Raw genomic sequence first — 24,444 nt, 5'->3', positions numbered from 1 at the left:
CCCCCAGGCCGACAGAGGCGTCGCCGAGGCGGGTGGGCGTCCGCGGGCCGCCGCGAGTGGGTGGGGCTCGCGGCGAACCCCGATCGGGTGGGAGGTCCGCGAGGAGCCCGGGGCGAGCGGGCGACCCACGGGGAGCTGCGATCGTTGAGAGTATGCAGGGGGAGCCCCAATCGGGTGGAGTCCCGGGGGTTCCCGTGCCGGAGGGTCCGCGGGGAGCCCGAGGCCGTGGACAGAGGGGGGGATTCCGGGCAGCCTCCGGGCCGGGAGCCGGTGGACCCGGAGGAGCCGCGGGACGGCCGTCGCCGGTCGCGGCGTCCTGGCCCCCGGGACGCCCCTGTAAGGAAGGAGGACACTCACACAGCCCCCGCATGAACCTGGACGCGCCGCTGCCCCTCCTCTCCCACCCCCGCGCCGCTGCACCCTTGAAACTGCGTGCGCTGCGGTCCCCGAACTTCTCACAAATGAACAAAGGAAGAACCGAGCCCAGGGCTCCGGGGAGGGCAGCGTCTGCTGGCCACACAGCCTTCATTCTGGCCTCACTGCACGTAGCCCCTGCCTGGCGTGTCCTCGCCGGTGGCCCGAGCCAGAAGCGGGACTCAGGGCCGCCTTCCTTGCCGCTTCGTGCCGAAGTGGTCAGCCGGGGGCAGGGACGTCCGTCTCGGAGGGGCGGGTGACCGTGATTTAGCCTTACTATGTTTGGGATGTGTTGGACAGTGGGTGTGAAACCCAAATGGTCAGTTCCCCAGGATCAGAGAGATGGAGGCAGCACTCAGGGCAAGACCCAGAAATTTCTGGACCTCTAGTTGTGTCTGAACCAGACGTTTAATCCCCACTCAGCTCCCATCCAAACAGCCCCTTACCTAGGCTCTGCCTCCTTCTTACCTGACACGAACTGACCATACTTATGAGCCAAATACAAATTTAAAAAAGAAAGGGGGAAAAAAGAGTCCATGACAGAGGTGTCAGTGGGAGAACATTCTCTCCGAGTATGTTTGTGTTTTGCTGGGTTCTTTCCCTTGGAGAGACTGATACCATAGGTTGGGTAGCACTTTAAAAAGTTTAAAGAATTTAGAAGTTTCCTCCCATCTGAAGTCTCAAGGTGTTGTTCAGGTTTGTTGCTTCCACCAGCATACCTTGCAGAGGCCCTTAAAAGTCCAAAGCTCCTTGATAAGAGAAGCCCTGCCTATGCAGATGCTGGGCCTGGTTCAATAGTTTTCCCCTGTGAGTTGGCCAGATAGTTTGAATCCTGACTCCACCCCTCCCCAGCTTCCAGTGTTGCACAGCGTGCACCCTCCCTGGGCCTCCTTCAGAGGAGATTTGGGGATTGGCAAAATGTTGGTAATTCACCCAAGCTGGGTGATGGGCATGCGGTGGTACTTTATACCAGTGGCATTCCTGACTAGTGGTGGTCTGTGAACTGTTTGTGACTCATCTGCACGAGCCCAAGGGTTGAGACAGTATTTAGAAACTGATGTTTGACATTTGCTTCGACACAAAGACCGTGTTGGTCTCTCCAGTAATTGCCTTTTATTGGATTCTGCATAAGTCTGGGTCTGTGTGATGATTGGAAATAAACTGGTTCTTCACCACAGACCCTTCGAAATGAAGCCCCACGTTATATTAGTCTTTATTTTTGTGACTCTTTGAAAATTTTCATAATAAACCATTTAAAAACTGGGATATTTTTTAAAAGAAACTTTTGTTAGTGAAAACATAAAGTGAAAATAATTACAATGAGTATGTAGTGAATGGGTAATAGGAAAAATTTACACACGTTTCCATAATTTACAAGTCCTTCAGTAATCATGAAATTGTTTTTATGGTCAGAGAAAAATAAGTATTGGAAGCAAATTTTAAAAAGGGAGACTTACGATGTCTACCCCTTAGAGTTGTTATAGGGATACCATGGAAAATATTGGTCCTGACCCAATTTGTAGTGATGCTTTTAAGTGGTGGCCATTTGCTTTGGATCGAAAACTAATCAACAGCACTAAAGTGCAGTAAGTCAACTGACTCTTTAGTAATTTCATCATCCGAATGTTGAAGTATTAAGGCTTCTATTTGTGATTGTAGCTGCTGCTTAATTTTCCAGTAGATTGGATCTGTAATTGTGCCACAGAATTTTATTACCATGATTTGCTGAGTTGAGCATCCAAAGCTTCTAATGTGCTTAGAGACCACTAAATCCCCAACAACATAAAAACCCTTGCAAATAAATGCACACAAATAACTCCTGTTTGTCCATAACCTCAGCAGTTGAAACTACTAAGTAGCTGGAAGGTTTTGGACAAATTCTATAAATGACAGTCACAGTTGCTATTTATTGGGCCACTCTCTTAGGTCAGCCAGGGTGCTAAGTGCTTTATATAGATTATCTTCCTTAATTTTCTCAACACTTCATTTTCCTCCCAAAGTAACAGCCCCATTTTCCTCCCAAAGAAACAAAACTCTCCTCTTTCGGAAGAGATGGTCTGGGTAGATAAGCTGATGCACAGTATTTACTGAAGAGAACAACTTCCTGGTTATGGCGGATGATTCAGGGAATTTTTGTTTTTTGTTTTGTTTTTTTTTTCTTACCTGCAGAGTGCTGGAGGTGGGTTCATTGATATTCATCATAATTGATATTCATCATAATGACCCATCCGTGGAAAGATCCTGAAGGGTCTTCGATTGTCAAGATTAAATGATTAATCTTAATAACTGTACCTTATTATCTGTATGTGATGTGTGTTGATCAAGCTATGATGTTAAGACCCAGGGTAACCTATTCTTAAATATGTATAATGTCCGACACTCCTGGATCCTGGGTAGATCAGAGGTGGTCGGTTGGGACAGGACAGCGGAACAGAAGGAGCTGTGGTGGTGAGGTGTAGAGGACACACTTGACACCTAGGTTATCATCTCTTCTTACCATTAACAATTTATGAATCATTGCCCCAAGACCATGGAGAAAGAAGGTAGAGTGGGGCTTTGTACAGCCCCCTTAGGACTATGAGCATTTATCTTGTAGGAGCTGGGGTGTCATTAAAGCCCAATGTCTACCTGCGGGGACTGGATTCATTTTCTGTTGTTGTAACAAATGACTACCAACTTCATGCCTTAAAACACACATGTTTATTACCTGACAGCTCTGGAAGTCGGAAGTCTGATGCATGTTTCCCTGGGCTAATATCAAGCTGTTGGTAGGGATGCATTCCTTTCTGGGGGTTCTAGCGGGGAGAATCATTTCCTTGCCTTTTCCAGAGAAACACCCTTGTAAAGAATGACATTGGGCCCACCCAGATATTTCAGGATAGGCTCCCTGTTTTTAGGATCTTCTGATTAGGAACCTAAATTTCACTGCAATCCTAATTCCCCTTTGCCATGGAACCTAATATAGTCACAGGACACAGAAATCGTAGGGGGGACCACTATTCTGCCTTCAAAAGGGTCAGACCGTTGAATACAGTGTTCAGTGCAGGGCGGGGCACCCTGTTGGTGGTCACTGAAGCAAGTGTCTGGGTAACTGGTTGCACTCGCCACCTGCAGAAGCAGCCATTCATCAGGACACCCTGAAATCACCGTGTCATAAAAATTACACTGAGGCAGCGGTGTCTCGTTTGCCTTTCATTCGTGGTCTTGCATTTGCCCGTTAGGGGGAGAGACGGTATCATTTCACTCATGAGGAAACAGGCTCAGGCGGGGTCTTGGCAGGATCCCTTGGCCAGAGATGGCAGGACTGGGATTCCTTTGCCCATAAATTCTGTTCTCTTCCCACCGAGCCTTTGTCAACACCACTGACACAGTGCCCCTAGACATACCGACTCTAGAGCCATCCAGATAAGTCCACGGTCCAGAGTTATCCACCCACTCCCCGCCCCAGCCTCTGAGACCAGAGAAAAGGGCGGACTTAAGTATAAAGTAAGGAAGGGAAGAGCCTGAGCTTTGTGTGTGGACGAAGGCAAGCTGAGGACACAAGAAACTGGCTACATAATCTCTGAAGGAGACTGAGCACCTGCTGTTACAGACGCGGGATAAAACAGCCTCCAAATCGAATGCCACCAGCCTTCCTGGAGCTCACCGCTTGCGTGTCTGGGGGAGACTGCCAGTAAGCTGCTAGCAGTAAAAAGAGGCAGCGATCATGGGGTGCTTACACTGTCCTCAGCGCTGCACATAAAATGAAGTCGTTTGTTCCCTGTCACAGCCTTTTGAAGTCTGTGCTGTCATCATCCCCGTTTTACAGATGAGACAACAGAGACAAAGAGGTTAAACAACTTGCCCAAGCTCGCACAGGGAGTGGGTGGCTTTGAACCTAGGCAGTCTAGTTCTGGAATCCATGCTTCTAACCACTGTGGTGTAAACAAAGGTGGTCGGAAAGCAGGAACGGGGAAGCCCCTGGACGTTGTACGCAGGAAACAGCTCTGATAAGGTGGTGCCTGAGCAGAGACCTGAAGGGTAGAGAGTCATGGCATAGCGGGAAAGAAGGTTCCAGAGAAAGGGAGCAGCAAGGGAGATAGGAAGTGGGAATATGTCCAGTATTTCCCAGAAACAAGGAGACCATACGGGCCGGAATAAAGGGAGTGAGGCCATTCAAGGGCGGGCCTTAGTATGTTACAAGACAGTTCTTCATGAGTGGGCAATCTTTGGTACTTCGCTGGAAATCCACAGTTCTAAGACTTGTTTTCTTCTCTGAATGTGGTGAGACAGGGGATTCCAAGAAACTCAAATATAAGAGCAAAACTGTGGGTCCTCTCTCCCACGCCTCAGTAAAAATGAAAGTTGAAGAAAGTGGAAGGCTCCTCTGTGACCACGGTGCCCTTTTGGTCCACTTGTTGGTTGGGCTGGAAGCCCTTCGTTCATCACTGGGTCCTTTGGTGCTTCCTTTCTTAGCTGAATGTCTAGATGGGGGAGATGGGGGTGCCAGGAAGGATGGAGGGAGAGGAAATTCCTGCTGACCCCTCTCCAGAGATGGAGAGATGGTGAAGGGGCACTGCGGCAGGCAGAATCCCCAGCGATGTCCATGCTGAGCTCCAGAACCTGTGACTATTACCTTACATGGCAAATGGGACTTTGCAGATGTTATTTAATTAAGGATCCTGTGATGGGGCGATGACCCTGGACGGTTGGGCTCCGTGGGCCCAGTATAACCACAAGGGTCCTTGAAAGACGGAAGAGGCAAAAGGTCCTTGAAAGGCAGAAGAGTCAGAGCCAGCGCAAGAAGGACTCAGCCCAGTGCTGCTGGGGGAAGGGCCCACGAGCCAAAGAATGTGAGCAGCTTTCGGAAGCTGGAAAAGGCAGGGACTGTTTCTCCCTTAGAGCTTCCAGAAGGAACGCTGCCCTGCTAACACCTTGACTTTAGCCCAGTGAGACCTGTTTCAAACCTCTGATCTCCAGAACTATAAAAGTATAAATCCGGGTTGCTTTAAGACACTCAATTTGTGGTAATTTATTTCAACACCAATAGGAAAATAATACAGGCAGTACAAGGGGGACTCAGGTTCTTTGATGGGTGCCCGGCTCCAACCAAACTCTCATGCCCGGGGCGCTGCACAGCCCTCCTGGAAGCAGGACGTTCGTGCTCAGCTCAGTTTGGGGTTCCTCTGGGCCATGGCAGTCACAGTGAGCAGGACGTGCCTGTCCGGAGAACAGCCTCCCCCCACACTCTGTCTGTCTTTGGCCCTGGCCTTCATGAGGCCTGGTATGAATTGGGAGAAGTGGTGGTTAGCCCGTTCAATAAAGATCTGGAATGAAGGTCAGCCCAAGCTTGTAGCTGTGGAGACAATGGGCATTCCATAAGTAAACAGTGGCTGCAGACTCTTGGTTTTGCACCTGTCAGAAGGAGAGCTGGCTGGCCAGGCTGTGGGCTCACCTGGTCACTGTTCTTCTAGATTGGATGCACTTACTGAAAATGTGTGGTTTAAATTTCCTGCTTTGAATTCTGGAACAGCATGTTTTCCCAGCCTTTCTTCCCACCTGCTGGGCGTTTCTCATTAATCTTTCAGTCTCAGAGAAACTCATCATTACCGTATTTTCTTACTGGAGAGCAGGCTCTCGAGCTTGCAGTCTCTGGTCCAGTCCTGTAGAGTATCTGCCTAGAGAATGTGTTATCTTGTTTGTAGTTCCCAGACTTCCATGTGCATGAGAATCAGCTGGGAGGCTTGTTGGAAATGCAGATTTCCTGGTCTGGGGTGGAGACTGGGAATCTGCCTTTGAACCATGAAGCCCAGAAGACACATCTCACCCTTCTATGTGTTTGTGGGCTTTGCACACCTGGTTTGGTATAAATGTGTGTAGGTTTACCACATACTCCCTTTGTACTGAGTCTGGGGCATGTCACATGGCCACCCATGTAATCTTCACTCTAACTTGTGGAGTGTACTGTTATTTACTCATTCCTGAAGAAGAAACGGGCCTGACTGTTAACCTGCCCAGCTGTACACTCATTAAAAGTGGAATAGGCATTCTAGTCTGGCCAGACTCCAGCGCCCAGGACCTGTTCATAAGAACTGGAACCTATAGGTGGAAAGGCCGCCCCCACCCCCTCCTTTTTCCCATGGACTGTGTTGATGGTTCCATCTTTAGTCAAAGCGGGGATGAGGGCCAGGGAGATCACGCAATTTCTGCGCTTGAATAAAAACTGAGTTGTATAAATGGTTTGGCACTGTGTATTTAAATATGTTTGTAATTGATTTTTCTCCTTTTGACCCTTCCCTTTCTCGCCCACATCTTCCGCCTCCTCTTATTCTTTGTGCTTTTCAAGACTCTGTTTCCCAGCTGCCTGCACCTCAAAACGTGAAGATTCACCTGTACAATACCAAGCAGGTTCTGAGTTGGGACGCGGTGTCCCTGGGCAATGACACGAGGCCAGTGGTCTACCAGGTGCAGTTCAAACAGTAAGCCGGATGTTTCTGTTTGGTGTCCTTCCTGGGAGGTGGGGGAGTCGAGGAACCCTAGGCCAGCTGCTTGTTCTGCTTCTCGGCAGGACTGTAAACAAATCTACAGGGAGCAGATATTTCTTTCACGTTTTTAAAATCTCCAAGGACAGATTTCACAACCCCCTCCTCATCTGCAAACCATATGGCTTCTTAGTTTGGGGGAAACTCATTCTCTGATTGGTTTCAGGAGAAGCTTATATAAAAGAGCTTCCTGTCTTGAAAGAGCAGGAGGCACCTTTTAGTCTTCCTCTTCTTCAGGTTTGAAAATCCAGCTGCTTTCACCTTATAGGCCACATTTGTCCTAATAAGGAATTTATTCATTTAATTACTAACCGGGTTTCCCATTTTGCCTGTTATTCTGGCTCCTCATCCTGTAGCTCACCTCCTTTTGAAGCTGTTATGTAACACATAGAGGAAGTAGAAAGGCAGAACCCAAGTCCTCAACCGTTGTTTGTTTATTTTGTTAAATACGTTAATTGAAGGCTAAGTTAAAAGTATTGGCTAAGCCATTTTATATTACCAAAACAAAATTAAAAGAAATGGTAACGCTCAGTGCTTGTGAGAATGTGGCTGGTGGTTGTAATGCTAGATCAGGGTCAATTAGCACAGCCCTCTTAGAAAGTAATTCTGTATATTTAGTCATGGAAATGTCCATGTTACTTTTACACTAAGTAGATAATACAACCCCCCACCATCAGGAAAAAAAACTTGCATTCATGAAGCTGTACATTAAAGTATATATTCATCTCCATCAACAGAAAAGTGGCAAATTTATATATTAGGCAACCACTAAAAAAGATAATGTGTGTCAGCTGGTAGCGGTTGCAACTACGTAAAATCTACAATAGAATGTCTTTGATCAAGAACAGGTGAAAAAAGGGGCCGGCTGAGTGGCGTGTTGGTTAAGAGCTGGCTTGGGACGCCAGAGGGCCCCGGTTCGGATCCCGCATATGAGGGCCAGTGACACTGCCCTCTACAGCTAAGATGCTGAACAACAGCTCAACCTGGAACTGGGCTGCCGTGAGTCGCTGGCGACGGCGTAGGCTGCAGCCCCTGTGGCAGTGGGTTGCCATGGGCTACCGTGTGTAGCCAGCGGCCAGCCGCCGCAGTGAGTGGCCGCCGCAGTGAGTGGCCGTCCAGAAGCCGGCGACTGATCTGCCTCTCCCGGGAAGAGCGCAATGATGGTGCCAACTTGGGCCAGTGAAGCAACGTCCTCCACAACTAGATTGAAGAACAAAACGACAGCAACTTGTCTGTTCCCCTTCCCCAATCCCCCAGCACTGTTCCCATCCCCCCAATTCCCCAATAAAAATCTTAAAAAAAAAAAGAACAGGTGAAAAAATTACAGGCAGTTAATTTGTCAGAGGAGTGTGTTCCAGATGATTTATTTTTCATCTTTAAATGTCCATTGTAACAATATGTGCTTAATAGAAATAGATTCTAAACTGGGGGTTGGGGATTATCTCTGAATCATATTTATCTATCCCTCAAGTAATTATAAATTACAAACATGATCATCTCTAATAAATGGGTCAATCCACTGGGACCAACATGGCCCAGTGGAAAATGAAACCATGGGGCCCTTTGTTAAAAAATCATTAAGAATTTCAAGATGGCGGCAGCAGAGCATCAAACCAGTGCCCACCAAGAGCAGGGCTTTGTGCCACCGCACAGGTCACGTGCCCGAAGCTGGCCCTAGTTGGCATTTAGTAAACAATATCCTAGAGCTAAAGAAGATTTCAGTAAGAGGAAGTCACACATGATTTATTGACTAGCATTCCTTAACCTTGAATGGGATGTCCATTTGTGGATTGACAGAGTGCTTGTAAATATTAGAAATATTTTTTTAAAGCTTTTGGCAGTTTCACACTACAGACTAACTTGTTTCACATTGTTTTCTTTTCAGAAAACATTTTGTAGATAGTTTTTCAGGTTGGAGGTTGGTTAGGGTAAAAGAAACAAAGGATGGGGTGAATGGCATGTCCCTGTTTGGAAAAGTTGAGGAGTCATGAAAAACTGAAACTGAGGCTGATTTTGTTTTTGTTTGCAATTGCAGATTTGATGATGGAAGAGGGTTTTGCTTTTGTCGTGTTTTCTATACTTTTACATGTTTGGACATTTTTGTGACATTAAATCATTTAATTTTGAGGCTTATGGGACTTAAAACTTTCCATCCTGTTTGTCTCCAGTAAAGCATTACTATAATTATAAATGAAGGTACCTCTGTTTTGTGACAGTCACAGTAGCAAAGCTAAAATTACATCGAGCACTTTGTGGGTTGCAGACAGTGTGGCCTATAGGCTGTGTTTGGCCCACAGTGTTTAAATTCTTTTTCCCAGTTACTGCCAACATTAAAAAATCTGTAGATTTCACTTAAAAAGAAAAAAACAATTTTTGTGTTTTTCTTGAAAATATAGACAGGCAGCAGGGTCCTTTCTAGGTCACATTCCATCCGGCCTGCTGCCAGGCCAGGACCTGCCCAGTCCAGTCTTTTTAAAACATTTTTTTAATTGCATTTATTTCTGATTTTAGTAGCAATATGTGTTCTCTATAGAAAATCTGGAAAACCCCTAAAAGTTGGGAGAATAAAATTAAAACACTATTGTCGTAACGTCTAAGAATAATCACTATTCTTATTTTAGTGTATTTCTGTAGACTTCTTTCTAAATGCATGCGTTTGTTTGAAAATCTACTGGTGGTGTGTATGTGAAAATGAAACAAAACTGGGGTTACACGTTTGGGTCCTGCATCCTATTTTTTTTCTTCTTCTTCTAACATAGTTAAATGTGTGAGCATTTTTTTCATATGATTATTTCTGTGTAAACATTTTTATTCCATGTTGTCCATTTTTGGAAGTGATCTAGCAGAGGCTGAACAGTGAGGCTGTAGTTGTCCTGTTGTTTACCAGATACTTACAAGGTGCTTACTCGGCACAGGCCCCTGGCCCAGGCGCTATCCTGATGGCCACTTGTTCCACCTTTATGGCAACTCTGATAGGCAGATACTATAGTTTATCTCCATTTTATAGATGAGACTCGGGTACAGAGAGGTGAAGTAACCAGGATTTGAACGCAGATAATCTGACTCCAGAGTCCATGTTTTTAACCACTATCCTATGTTGTTGTGATGAGGGTTGCTTTCAAAATTCGGTAAATTCAGGGGCTGGCCGAGTGGCTCAGTTGGTTAAGAGCTCACTCAAGAGTGTGAGCTCTGAGCAACAGGGCTGCCGGTTCGATTCCTGGCCCAAGCTGAGCTGGCAACAGCTGCCAACAGGTGGCAGGATGGCTCAGCTAAAAAAAAATTAAATTAAATTTTTTAATAAAACAAAATTTGGCAAATTCAGGAACAGAGGCAATTCCTAATGGGTACAGCATACCCCCCAATCTGAGAGGGGTTGCTGTGGTTTGGGACCCCCCTCCCCATTAGGGTCTGTGACCCTGGGCCTTGGAGGTATGTGACTATGGTGGATGTCTTCTGTGGAAGCCCTGGCTCTGCATCTTGAGGTGGCTTTCATCTTGTCACTTGCCATTTCAACAAGAGATAAGTCTCCAGCCAGGGTCAGAGGTATGCTTAGAAGCATGTGCATGAACGTTGGTGGCAGTGATCCCCAGTGTTGCTGTCCAAGGCATAGCCTGTCCCTAGAGGGGACAGTGAAGCTACCAGCAGCCACATCCCTGGCTTTTCTCAAGTCTGTCACCTAAGACAAGGACAGAGATCAGAGCTGGGAACTATAGAGTCTCATGTGGGGATGTGGCATTAGGACCCTGGGGAATGCATGGTCACAAGGCTGCGTGGCCTTGTATAATATTTGGCAGGGTTTTCATATGGGTGAGGCAAGACTGTCTTTAAATGGGCAGCTATGGGGTGAAAACCCACTCCACACTAGCAGGAAGCATAAATGTGGTTTGTGTGAACACAGTATCATTTTTAAGGCACAGGCTTACAGAGGCTCAGTTTGAAGCACTAAAACCAGGTATAGCCACCATTCTGTTGTCTGTATCTAGGCCTTTGTTTTATTAGTTCATTAGTTAATTTTCATTTTATATTCCACATATGAGTGAAATCATAGGGCTTTTATCCTTTTCTATCTGACTTATTTCACTAAGTTAATAAGAATAATAATAATAAACTTTAAAAAAATCGGTTGTAGGACAGAATGGGAGAAAATATTTGCAAACCATATATCTGATCAGTGACTTGTATCCAGAATATATAAAGAATTCTTACAACTTAACAATTAAAAGACAACCCAATTAAAATATAGACAAAGGATTTGAATGGACAGTTCTCCAAAGAAGAAATAGAAATGCCAACAAGTACATGAAAATACGCTCAGCATTATTATTCATCTGGGAAATGCAGATCAAAAGCACAGCAAACCCACTAGGATGGCTATCATAAAAAAGGTATAACAACTGTTGATGAGGATGTGAAGAAACTGGAACCCTCATACATTTCAGGCAGGAATATAAAATGGCATAGACTCTTTGGAAAATAGTTACAAATAGAGTTACCATGTGATCTAGCAATTCCGCTCCTGTGGCCTGCACAGAATTGAAAACAGAAGAACTTGTATGTGAATATTCTTAGCATTATTCACAATAGCCAAGAAGTGGGAAAAACCCACATGTCTATCAACAGATGAATGAGTAAACAAAACATAGTATATTCCTACAATGAGATATTATTCAGCCATAAAAGGGATGAAATATTGATACACGCTACAGCATGTATCATGCTTGAAAATATGCAAAGTGCACCATGCTAAATTAAAGGAGCTATTCACAAAAGACCACGTCATTTACAATCCCATTTATATGCAATGTCTGGAATAGGCAAATCCATAGAGACAGCAAGTGGGGTTGGAGAGCGATGGGAAGTGACTGCTAACAGGACGGGGTTTCTTTTTGGGATGATGAAACGGTTCTAAAATTGATTGTGGTGATGGTTGCACAACCCTGTTGAATATACTGAAAGCCATTGACTCTTAAACTTTAAATGGGTGAATTGTATGTTATATGAATTATATCTGAATAAAGCTCTGGGGAAACCGTTATGTGTGATAGAAAAGGGAATTCTGTGAAGTGAAATCCTGTTTTTCTTTCTAGCTCCCGTAATGAGTGGTTGAACGTCATCAAAGATGTGAATTGTTCGAGGATCACCTTGACAGTGTGTAACTTCACCCCAACCAGCCACTTGAAGGGTTTCCCACTATATTTCAACGTCTCTTTACGTGTCCGAGCTGAACTGGAAGATCGCGTTTCTGACTGGGTGACAGTGCCTTGGTTCCAACACTATCTGAATGGTAAGAGAACTTGGGTATCAAACTTCCTTTATCATTGCCAGGTTTCCTTCACTCTTTTTCACTGAGCAATATTGACTCCAGGCACCTTAGTCCTGCCTCTCACCCTAAATAACCAGCAAAGAGGTGGGTATAATGATCAAACCCAAGTACTGGCCATGGAGACTGGTGCTCGGGGAGTAGGATTTGCTTAGACCAGAGGCTGGCAAACGACAGCCTGCAGGATAAATCTGGCCCACCAGCCCGTTTTTGTAAATAAAGTTTTATTGGAACGCAGTCATACCCTCTTTTACTGTATTGTCTGTAGCTGCTTTCATGTTACAGCAGTAGAGTAGTTGTAACAAGTCTGGCCTGCAAAGCCTAAATTTACTCTGGTGCTCTCCTGAAAAAGTTTGCTGACCTTCGTACTAGAAGAATACTAGCGTATTGGCTGCACTGGCCACCCTTACCTGTTCTGGCACGGCTTCTTTTATGTTCAAGAAAGACTATAATTCAGCCCTGAATGGTTCCTGGCACATATTATGTATTCAGTAAATATTAGTTGAATGATTGAATAAAAAATGTGCTCCCAGATATTGGAAGGGAGCATAAGAATGGTCAGATACTAGTTTGTATATTTGTGTATTCACTGGATCACTTTTCACATGGTCAGCTGTGCCCGATGTTTCTTCAGTGCCCATGGTTTATGCAAACACGAAGTATGGGTCTTGCCTGGATCCTGATTCAAACAAACTCAAGTATAAGGCAACTGAGGAAATGTGGTCACTGTCCACATGTTTGATGACACCTTAAGCCATTATTGTTCATTTATCTTAGGTGTTATAATGGTATTTTGTTTACTTTTTAAAAAGGGGGGGGGTCCTATCTTTTAGAGATATGTACTGAATTATCTACAGATGAAACAATGTGATGTCTGAGATTTGATCAAAATAATCCAGAACGAGAGGGACAAGGATAGGGAATGGGCACAGGAGAAGCAAAATCGGCCATGACTTGATGGTTGATTTCAAGTTGGGTGACCAGTACATGGCTTTTGTTACGGTCTTCTCCCTGCTTTCTATGTGTTTTGAGATTTTCTGTAATAGGAAGCTGAGGGGGGAAAAAGTCAGTGGCCTTTTTCAGGTGATTGCAGGGATGGACAGAGCAGACATGCTAGCCCTGCCCGCTGATCATCTACTGTGGACTGGTCATTTGTCCTTGAGTAGAGAACCATCACACACTGGAGCTAGAAAGTGTCACCTAAGTGAGAATTAGTTTAAAAAACTAAAAAGTAATGGTGGTAATAGAAGCAGGACCTGTCATGAAAGTTGCTGGTCCTGTGTCAGCTACCCACCGTCCAACCCGCCTGAGCTGGGCAGCCATGTTCTTGGTGAGTTACTGGCTGGGCTGTCATTCTCTGCTCCCTCATGTGCGCTGCTGTGCTCCAGTCCCATCGCCGCTTTCACCAGTTGGGGTGGCGTCGAGATGAGTAACCAGCAAGAAGATGGTTTTTACCCAGTGCCTGATGGGGGACGGATGAGATGGCTGAAGAGGGCAGGCTTTGGCATCACACAGACTTGAGTTCAAATCTTAGCTCTGCCACTTGTTGGCTGATACTCTGGGCAGGTGCTGCCACCTCTGGGTTTCTGTTTCCCACTCCGGGCAATGGGGATCACCTTGTATGGTTGCCCCATGGATCTCTGTGGACACACAGGTCAAGTCCATGTTGCCTGGTTTACAGTAATCACTCGGTACATGGAAGCGGCTAGCCAACAGTTACCCATAGTCCCTTCGAGCCTTCCTTCAGTGCCCTGAGAGAAAGCAGGCTGTTCCCTCCTGGAGAGACAGGCTTATCAGCATGGTATCAGATTCCAAACCCAGGGCTCTCTTCAGAAGGGTGGGTCTTTCAGCTCTGACCTTGCAGAAATTAAGTGATTAGCCATGGCTGGCCACGCTATTCCCACGTGTAAGTCACGGAAGTCTATAGAGGATATATGTGCTACAGCGGTGAGGGGCCTGCAGGTCAGCAGGTTTTCCCGTGCTCCAGTCATTTAGCTTATGTTAAAAGGGAAGCTTGAGAGAGTGTGTGCCAGCATCTGTCTTAGGTTTCATAAAAGAGCTTTTTGTCATGCGCAGCCAGTCCACGACCTCGCCCTGGGAGGTGGTGGGCCAGGCCCTGCTGTCTCTCTCTGGATTAGTTCCTCTGCCAGAACAAATGAGGTCAGAGGGCACAGTTGCAAACCCTGGAGGGACCAGTGACTTCTACATAGACAGACGGATGGCCAGACCGTATGCCTCATCCTTGCTCAGGGGAGAGCACTGAAGCGTTAAGAGAAATCAGCCCCAATATCATGAACACATAACTGTTTACCGTGATATGAGTGTCTGTGTGTATAAAATATACATAAACAGGCCTTTTCGAGCTTGTAGGATCCAACCTATACTTTGATCTGAGTTCCTCTGGTTAATTATACATTTTAAATGCTTACTTGATAAGTGCTGTAAACTTCCATTTATAGCACATCGTGAGTCACAGTCCTTGGCTGGCCTGTGAATTATATGAAAAGCCTGAACAGACTTAACAATGGTAACATTGCTTAGTTATTATATTTAAGTATTGTATTTACAGTAAGCTAGGAGGCAAATTATTTATAGGTTTGTAAACACCACTTTTGTTCATGTGTATAGAAATTATATCACAAAATATATATAGGTAAGAGCTAACAAAATCTTTTCCCCTCTGCATGAAAATTTGACCCTTGGTTAGCCTTCCAGCTCTGTTTCTCTGGAAACCTGATAAAAGTGGCATGTCAGCCACGATACTAGGCGGCATCACTTATGGTCAAAATGACCCCTGATTGGTAAACTGCATTTCAGTTGAGACTCTAAAATACCTGATAGGAAGCCCTAGCTTTGGTCAGTAATTCTTGTAACTGTGTGTATCCCCTATGGGGACTCTGGAAAGTGTTCCTGTGGAATTATTATAAGCGGTATTGGCTCTTGTGGCTTTTAAGCCAAGGTGACTCCTGTACCTGCCTGACATGGTCTCGGCTCCTTGCACTTGAGCTGTCTCTTGCGGGGACCAGAGAGAATCGCTCTGGGCTGCCATGCGGACTGCCGCGAGGACTCCCCTTCCACTGAAGGTAAGGAGTCCCTGGTGCTGCGCTGCTGCCTTGCTGGCTCCGTGCCCTGCAGCCTTCCAAGTGACTCTTGTGCCCGGAGCAGCCTCTCTGGTAGTCTCGTGTGTCTGAAGGCAACCTCATTGCATGTATACATATAGATGTATCGGGCTGTCGGAAAAGTCATGATGCATGTTTGTAATGAAAAACATAGAAAAAATATGTCATGACTTTTCCGACAACCCAATATGTTTGTGTGTGTGTGTATACACGCCATATATGCCATATATATATAGTGTGTGTATATATATATATGTATATATGTATATATACACAATATATTGTATGTCTATATACATATTATATATACAAGGTAATGTGTATGTACAATATGTACAATATATATTCTGTGTATATATACAGAGGGTGCCAAAGAAATGCATATACATTTTAAGAAAGGAAAAAACTATTAAAATTACATTGATGGTAACCACTTTGAGCACTTCTTGTAATTGCAGAAGTCAAACGTGACTTGTATTCATCTTTTGTTATTATCAGTATATATTGAGTATGACAATTTTAATACAGTTTCCCTTTCTTAAAATGTGTATTTTTGGGGGGCACCATCTGTGTATGTACACAATATGTGTGTGTGTGTGTGTATTGATATATTTTTTGTTTTTGTTTGTCGCTCTATTTCAGCTACCATCGGGCCTCCAGAAAACATCCAGGTGACCCCAGGAGACAGATCCCTTATCATCAGGCTCTCCCCTCCCTTTGAAGTCAATGCCCCCAAGGCCACTTTTTCATACTATGTCCATTACTGGGAAAGGGAAGGAATCAAACAGGTAAGAGCATTTTCCTTTGTTTTGATTTTCTTTTCTTTGGAGTTTCTGACACAGCAAAAGAAAGTAGGCTTTAAAATGGACAAGGAGAACGGGCTATCCCAGTATCGCCTTAGAGTCTGAGACCTAAACTGGTTTTAATCCTCCTCTTCAAGATCTGTTTTTCTCCTCACTGTGCTGAGAGTTCCCTTCCGCCGGGTCCGTCTGAGGGGCCCCTCTGTCTGATGTCACACTGTTATCTGGGGTTCAGACTTTGCTGGCATAGTACTCACAGTGCCTTTGACATACTCTGGAGTTTGGAGAAGGTTCTGGTGGGCCTGTTTCTACACCAAGGAATCTGCCACTGCAGTCTGCAAGGTTTAACAATATAAATTTCTCTAGTCTGAACAGTTTGCAAAGAGGGTACATGGGAGTAGGTGAGAAGTCGACTGGAAGGAGAGAGAGCGTTCTGGGGAGAATGACGAGTGGGTATGAAAAGGCGGGGCTCATTTTGAGAACTGTATGTGCATGCATTTGTCAGAAATACAGGCCATGTGAGAAGGAGCTGTGGCAGGTGATAAGATGGACAAAGGTGGGTCAGACCAAAGGGGGCCTGGTCAGCCCCCGTGGGTAGTACAAGAAAAAAACGATGGCTTTTAATCATCCCCAGTGCCTGATTATCCAAGTGGCATTTAATGAGGTTTCATTAGCTATGTAAGCTTCATGATTTCCTAACTTCAACGTTATTATAATTTTTCTAGTAATAATAGGAGCTTATGTTTATCAAGAGCTTTCTTTGTGTCTGGCACTGGGCCAGGCATTTTGGATAGATCATCTCATTTAAGCTTTATACCAACCTGTTACAGAGAGAGAAATCAATAATTAAGTAGCTAGCCCAAGGTCAGCAGCTGACAGCAGAGCAAAGCGAGACATCTTGGCCTCAGGGTCTATGCTTTTATTTGTCTTTTTTTTCCCACACAGTTTATATTTGCACTTCATTTCTTTGTGATGAGTCTAAATCACTAGGGAAGGCAAAACTCACGGAAGAACAGGTTTTTGGCTTAGAAGGAAGAAAGATATAATCATTTCCCTGAATCAGAAGTTGAGATCCGGTCAACTGGAATAGAGAAGGCTTAGAAAAATTCGGGAGGGAAAGGTGGCTGCCTCTTCCATACACATCATGGGCCATATACACCCTGGACTTAAGATGTGGTGCTGGAAATCTGGGAGATAGCATGGGCACTCTGACCACATTTTTTCTCTGCCATTTAGTTGGTTTCTTGTCCAGAGTGCATGCATCATGTTACAGTGCTCCCTACCAGGGACCTGCCCTTACTTTTGCTGCTTATGATGGAGTCGATGGCTTCCCTCCACTGAATCGGCCCCCAGAGGGCAAATTGCTGTTGATATAGTAGAACTGGGTAGGGCTGCCCAGTGCTGGAGGGTTCAGCCTCCAGGACATTGAAACCAGATTCACTTAGCGGTGTCCTAATGAAAAAGGCATGGACCACACTACTACCACTTGGAACTAGTTCAACGTGACCTAGCCATTCTAGGCTACAGTTTCCTCTTCTGTAAAATGAAACAATTGAATTATAAGTCAGAATTTATGGGGCTCCAAGCCCCTTCCCCCCTTTCAATCAGAGCTTCTAAACTTTGGGCTCCCATGAACAAAAGACTCTAGGGCTAAAAAAGGACTCTGAGGGCCGGCTGAGTGGCGTGATGGTTAAGCAATGGCTTGGGATGCCAGAGGGCCCCGGTTCGGATCCCACATATGAGGGCCAGTGACACTGCCCTCCACAGCTAGGATGCTGAACGACAGCTCAACCTGGAGCTGGGCTGCCGAGAGTCTCCGGCGACGGCGTAGGCTGCAGCCCCTGTGGCAGTGGGTTGCCGTGGGCTACTGTATGTAGCCAGCAGCCAGCGTGAGCGGCCAGCAGCCGCAGTGAGCGGCCGTCCAGAAGCCAGCAACTGATCTGCCTCATCTGGGAAGAGCGCAACGATGGTGCCAACTTGGGCCAGTAAAGCAACATCCTCCACAACTAGACTGAAGAACAAAAGGACAGCAACTTGTCTGTTCCCCTTCCCCCGATTCCCCAGCGCTGTTCCCATCCCCCAATTTCCCAATTTAAAAAAAAAAAAAAAGGACTCTAAAAGCCACCAACATGGTCTCTATCCCAGTTGCGAGTCTGTGTGTCAAGGGTCCCCAAGAGCAACTGCTAGATTTGCTCAAAGGACTCGCAGGATGTGGCATATAGCTATACTCATGGCTATGATTTATTACAGAAAAAGGACACAAAGCAAAATCAGCAAAGAGAAGAGGCACATGGGCAAAGTCCAGAGGACACCAGGCACAAGCTTCCAAGAACCTCTTCCCAGTAGATGCACCCAGGACACACTTAATTCCTCCAACAACAAGCTGTGACAACATGTTCCATGTTATCTACCACGGAATCTCATTAACAGCCTCCGTGCCCAGGGTTTTACTGGGGGCTGGTCACGTAGGCAGTCCTCTCCCTAGCACATACCAAATTTCCAGACTCCCAGAAGAAAAGCAGGTGTTCCGCATAAAAAACATTGTTTGTACAATAAACCACCCTTATCAGAGAGTGGTAGGACACTCCTGAAATCCAAGTGCCCAGGTGCCAGCCATGGGTCAGCCTCACAGGTCTTTCTTTCTAAGGACAGCAGTCTCAAGCCTGAGTGTTAGTTCTTCTCTGCAGTCTGTGATGCTAAATTTTAGAAATGTCAACTGGCTGCTGAAATAAACCCAAAAGCAATTCTGTCCTTAAAATTGCTTTATGTGGCATCATGAACAAAAATGCCATTTTTTTTCCCCTCTGCCCTGGCAATCCGTCAGCATTAAACAAAAAAAATACAAAGTTAAAAATCATCTGTAATTCCACAATTCATAAATATAATTATTTTATAAAATTTAATCTAACAAAAATAAGATCATGTAAGAGAACATCCAAGATGGCAGATTAGGTGAACGTTATGCCTATTGCCTTCCAGGATCACACCAAAATTACAAATCAGTTATAGAACAATCAACTTCAAGAATCATCTGAAGACTAGCTGAACAGAACCCCTGTAACTAAGGATATAAATAAAGAGTGTCCCATCTAGACTGAGAACAGAGGAGTAGCGCATATTTATTTATTTATTTATTTATTTATTTATTTATTTATTTATTTATATATTTATATATATATTTGGTAGAAACAATTGCAGTACTCTGAAGCAGTCCCAGTGACCTTTGAATACACTGTGGACCATGTTTACTTTTGAAAAAAAAAAAAAAAGATCATGTTCCGTACACAATGGATAATCTTTTTTTCAACCAATATTGTAGCAGCTTCATCTCTCTATATGGTTATACCACCATTTCACATGGCTACAATGTACCCTACTGTATCTCAAAATAAGAAAGCAGCTCTTTCTAAAACGTCCTATGTTGCCGTTGTATAGTATATCTTTTTCTCGTTTCCGTGGGGAACAATGACAAGTTTGTTCAGGATGAGAGGGAGAAGCCATTGACTGGACTGACCCAGGTGTGGCGGTGACAAGGCCTGAGGGGAGGCAGAATCCTCTAAGAATCTGGGACCCAGCTGTTTACCGATTACGTAAATCGCTAAGGTCATTTGGACCAAAACTATAAAAGGAATCAACATATTTTAGTTAAAACCAGAAGCAGGTTGGGAATTAAAGGCACATTTTTTTTTCCTAGAATGATTTTTTTTTCTCTGTTTACTAAATTGACATATCTAGATTAGATTAACCATGAAATACAAAATGTTCATTTTAAAGGAGAAAATTTCATTCTAGAAATTATGCTAAATTCCAGTTTTGGAACCTCTGTTGCTGCAGTTGGTCCTCAACAGGCTGTCTGAGGCCTCACAGCCAGAAACAGCCCTAAAGCCATCGGCATCTTTCTTCACGCTACTCATCAATTTTCACTTATGAAATGTGTCCAGTGTAAGCCAGTGATGCTTTCAAAACAGAATTTCCTTATTCTTTGGTTATTGTGTTCACTGTGAATCGGAGGAAATGCTGAAAGGATGGAAGTAGCTTGACCATGTCTGTTTGCGTCATTTACATGTTTGGCTGTTGGTGATTTTCACACAGGTTAAAGGCCCTTTCAAAAGGAACACCATTGTGTTGAAGGATTTAAAACCCTTAAGAGAATACTGTTTACAAGTCAAGGCAGAACTGTCTGGGACAGAGCTAAATCTCTCTAGACTTGGGCGTTTAAGCAACGAAACTTGTCACGAAACGACAGTAGATGGTAAGTTGTGCCTTCTTGTGCCCTTTTTGAGCTGGGAAGAGAGTACTAACATGGCGGAATGGGGGAACACTTACTAAGTGAAGGGCGGTGGGAGTGGGGAGACGCAGAGCGAAGGGCGCGAGAAGCGAGCTCGTAACAAGGTGTCACGAGCTTGTGCTGAGACCTCCAGGAGCAAAAACTAACGCTTGCTTTATCTTAGGATTGCCTCACTATCTACTAATTTAAGCAAATGGGCTGAGGAGGGGGCTGGTATCTGTCCATTTTCCTGGGACATGAATACTATTTAAGCAGTCGGCAGATGAAAAGTTACCTGATACTTGTATCATGTGTGGGATGGCCCTCTTGTTCATTTTTATGTCATCTTTGTAGCCTCCCCCAAGCCTGAACAAATCATCTTGATTGCTGTGGGAACCTTTTTGTTGCTGTCAGTGCTGGCTGGGGGCTGTCTCTTCCTGGTCCTGAAATACAGAAGCCTGATTAAATACTGGTTTCAGTCTCCACCAAACATCCCATTACAAATAGAAGAGGTATGTATGCATGCATCTAAATGGGTGATGTGTCAGCCCTCCATAGCCCTCTGGTAACACTGAAGAGTACAGCAACGGACAAAGCCATGAACACAGAGATTTGAGTTAAAAGTGGTGTGGGATTATCTATACATTCCTGTTCATAACAGCATTGTGAATACAACAGCCAAAAGATGGATACAGCCCAGATGTCCATCAACAGATGAATGGATAAGCACATGTGATATACACATACAATGGAATATTATTCAGCCTTAAAAAGGAAGGAGATTCTGACACGTGCTACCACATGGATGAATTATGAGGGCATCATGCTAGGTGAAATAAACCAGTCACAAAAAGACAAATACTGTATGATTCCACTTATATGAGGTACTGAGAGTAGTCAGATTCACAGAGACAATGGAGAATGGTGGTAGCCAGGGGCTGGGGGAAATGGAGAATTAGCATTTAATGGGTACAGAGTTTCAGTTTTGCGAAATAAAAAAAGCTCTGGAGACAGATGGTAGAGCTGGTTGCACACCAATATGAATATACTTTACACTGCTGAACTGTGTGCTTAAAAATGGTTAAGATGATACTCTCTCTGTTATGTGTACAGTACCACAATTAAAAACCAATTTTTTTACGGTACAAAGTTGGCCAAAACGGTGGCCTGGCCTGGCCGAGAGATTGGCTGCAGGAGGGCCCTGTCTTGAGGCAGCACGTCAGTCCTGTGATTTTTGGAGAACGCCCCCAAAATGAAGCCTGACTGGAGGATGCAAAGGCAGTCAAGACAAATGCAGAGCATGAGCTTTTGGGCCAACAGTGAGCACTTAGGAGAGTTCTAGAAGGCCTTGCATACCAAGTGCTCAAGGATGTTACAAGTACCCTAAAGGCCCTCAGAGGGAAAAGTGGAGTCTCGTTTGCCTGCACATCTCCAGTCCCCTGAGGCAGCGGCTCCCTCTGACAACAGTTGGCACATTCTTAGTCTCCCAAGCTAGCTGATAGAAGAATACTGAAAAGTATTTGCTTCTGGAGGTTTATTATTCTTTAGTAAAATTGGGGTAAAACTGAAATTCTGTTTCATTGTAAACAGAATCTTACTCTGTTATATCTAGAACGAATAGACGTTAGATAAGGTCCAAGTCTGTACAGACAGAGCAGTGCTGTAGCATTTAAAGGACGCGGGCATCATACAAATTACAGGTTAAATTCCGTACGAGGCCCTCCCTACAAATACTGCATAATTCACCTTGTAAGAGGCATCTAAAATAGTCAAACTCATAGAAGCAGAGAGTAGAATGGTGGTTGCCAGGGGCTGGGGGAGGGGGAAACGGGTAAGGTTTCAGTTATACAAGATGAGTAAGTTCTAGAGATCTGTCATACAACACCGTGCCTGGAGTTAGTACCATATTGTGGACTTAAAATCTTGTTAAGAGGGTAGAACTCATGTTTTTACCACACACAAAAAAACCAAAAAAACCCCAAAACCCAAAACTTCCCTGGTTAATATTGTCACAAAAATGACAGCTCTCCAGGGGTCTCTGAGTTTTACTGCCTTAATGATCTCTCTCAACAGTAGAACTAGCCCCTGGGCCCTAGTGAGTAAATTTACTACTAGTTTTTTCTTTGGGGCTTGAATCCAAAACATAAAGTCTTTTGGTTCTCTTTCCTGGGAAAGTGTGAAAAATATCAAAGGCCACCGAAGTTACCTTCGGTGAGGTAACAAATCCTGTTTCACTTATATTTTCGAGGTTTCACAAGTGCATGTGATGCATTGTTTCTCATTTAGTCAGCCAGCTCTAAGCTTGACTGCATTTCAGTATCTCTCGGCATCTTGAAGAGCTAGGCGCTGGGTTCTTGGTAACTTGGTGAGTTTATGGCTAAGCCTAAAGCAGAGGCTGGAGAGGAAGGGAGAGTGAGGTGCTGTGAAATGTCACTTTCCCCTGAGGACTTCCCCTTTCTCACAGCCCCGCCCCCAACCCCCAGGGCTGCGCAGGCCGTGCTGCTTGTCCAGGCTCTGCTCCTTGTGCGTTGAGTGGAGTAGAAACGGCCGGTGGGTGGAATGGCTGAGAAAAATGCTTCTGCCATTGCCCCCATTGTAGGTGAACGAGAGATCCCATTTTCTCCTTCACTGAAAAGTTAGAATTTTAGGGTTAATAACCTACAAGCATCCGGAGTGCAGCAGGTCACACTTCGCGGTGTGATGCCCTATTACACCTTCAGAGCGTTACCTCAGTAGGGCCTTGGATTCGTGTTCAACTTACCAGTGAGATGAGAAGGGGAGTCAAGTGTCAGACGTTTTTCATTCGTGGACAGTACAGGAAGTTCCTGAATAAAATATGGTGGTGCCAACTGGAGCCAAAGTCACAGGTCTGGTAATTTGAACGGAGAAGCTAATTACAATGTTGGTTTTCAATCTTTTCAAGTATTTAAAGGACCCGGCTCAGCCTATTTTAGAGGCTTTGGACAAGGACAGCTCGCCAAAGGATGATGCCTGGGACTGTGTGTCCATCATTTCATTTCCGGAGAAGGAGTGAGGAGATGATCTCCAGAGCACTTTGATTCAAAGCACTGGTCCCATCCGCCACGCCGTGGGAAGAGGTCTTGGAGCCAGTGAAACTGCTGCTCTTCTTGTGAGGACTCTTTGGAGCCCAGGACTCCATAATTCCACAGCAAAACGGGCCTTTGGCACCTGGGGAGAAGTAGAGGGTCTCCTGACAAGCTTTTTTTTTTTTTTCTTTATGAGTTTTCTAATTATACACCTTGCTAGAATGATTCCATAGAAATATCTCCGAAAAATTAAGGTTTCTCTTAAACACTAAAAAGGCATGCAATTATTTGTTAACAAAATGGTTCTGGCATACCTCTGATATTCTGTTCATCGCTAGCTGGACTCGGCAGTGAGGAGACTGGGTCCTCTCCTTGACTCTGGGAAGTGAGCCATGGCCCCTGGGTAGGTCACATAACCTGTCTCAGCCTGTCCCTACAAGGGACACTGAGTGGCCCTTCACATCCAATCTCCTGGCTTGAAATGTGGTTAATCCTGTAAATATTTCCCTAGTAATTTAAAATTTTTCCCCCCAAGCTAGGAATAAAAGACTGTATAGTAAACTTTTTAAAAGTCTATGTGAAGTTTTTCCTCTCCACATCACCGTCTTATTTTGGTCTCTTTTCTGCAAAGTTTCAGTTTTTTAAAATGGCTATACCTAAACTTATTTTCTTAAATAACTACCAGTAGAGTTACTGAGACCTCATGGTCACTCAGCGAGAACTTTCCACGTGTGTCGCTTGATCCCTTGCAGAGGTATAAAGGAGATTGTCAGAAGCTACATTAGCATTTCATTTAATGTGACGAGTCACATGTTGACCAAGGCAGGGGCTCATAGGCAGTAAAGAGGATTAGCTAGTGGACAGTCACGATGGCCACTGGGCACGCAGCTCTTCTGAATGTGCAAGTACCGATGGGCTCTTTTGTTCAAAGGACATGGATCATAACACATTTATAC

The 24,444-nt window shown here is 44.8% G+C and overlaps 1 protein-coding gene across 1 annotated transcript in view; it reads left to right on the top strand.

Annotated features, from left to right (window-relative positions):
- The window catches only part of IFNGR2 (interferon gamma receptor 2), a gene marked incomplete at its 5' end in the record, with an annotated part of 24,939 nt that extends 877 nt beyond the window's left edge, over positions 1–24,062 (top strand). The window contains 6 exons of the mRNA XM_019626947.1: positions 6,740–6,872; positions 12,023–12,219; positions 16,017–16,162; positions 20,267–20,426; positions 20,796–20,953; positions 23,365–24,062. Coding sequence (XP_019482492.1) covers positions 6,740–6,872; positions 12,023–12,219; positions 16,017–16,162; positions 20,267–20,426; positions 20,796–20,953; positions 23,365–23,475 — 905 coding nt within the window. The remainder of the gene's footprint in view (positions 1–6,739; positions 6,873–12,022; positions 12,220–16,016; positions 16,163–20,266; positions 20,427–20,795; positions 20,954–23,364) is intronic.
- Between the last annotated feature and the right edge of the window lie 382 nt (positions 24,063–24,444).

Source organism: Hipposideros armiger, unplaced genomic scaffold (genome assembly GCF_001890085.2).
Source record: "Hipposideros armiger isolate ML-2016 unplaced genomic scaffold, ASM189008v1 scaffold_695, whole genome shotgun sequence".
NCBI lineage: Eukaryota > Metazoa > Chordata > Mammalia > Chiroptera > Hipposideridae > Hipposideros > Hipposideros armiger.
The sequence above is the reverse complement of the archived record's forward strand: the minus strand, read 5'-3'. Positions and strand labels throughout refer to the sequence as shown.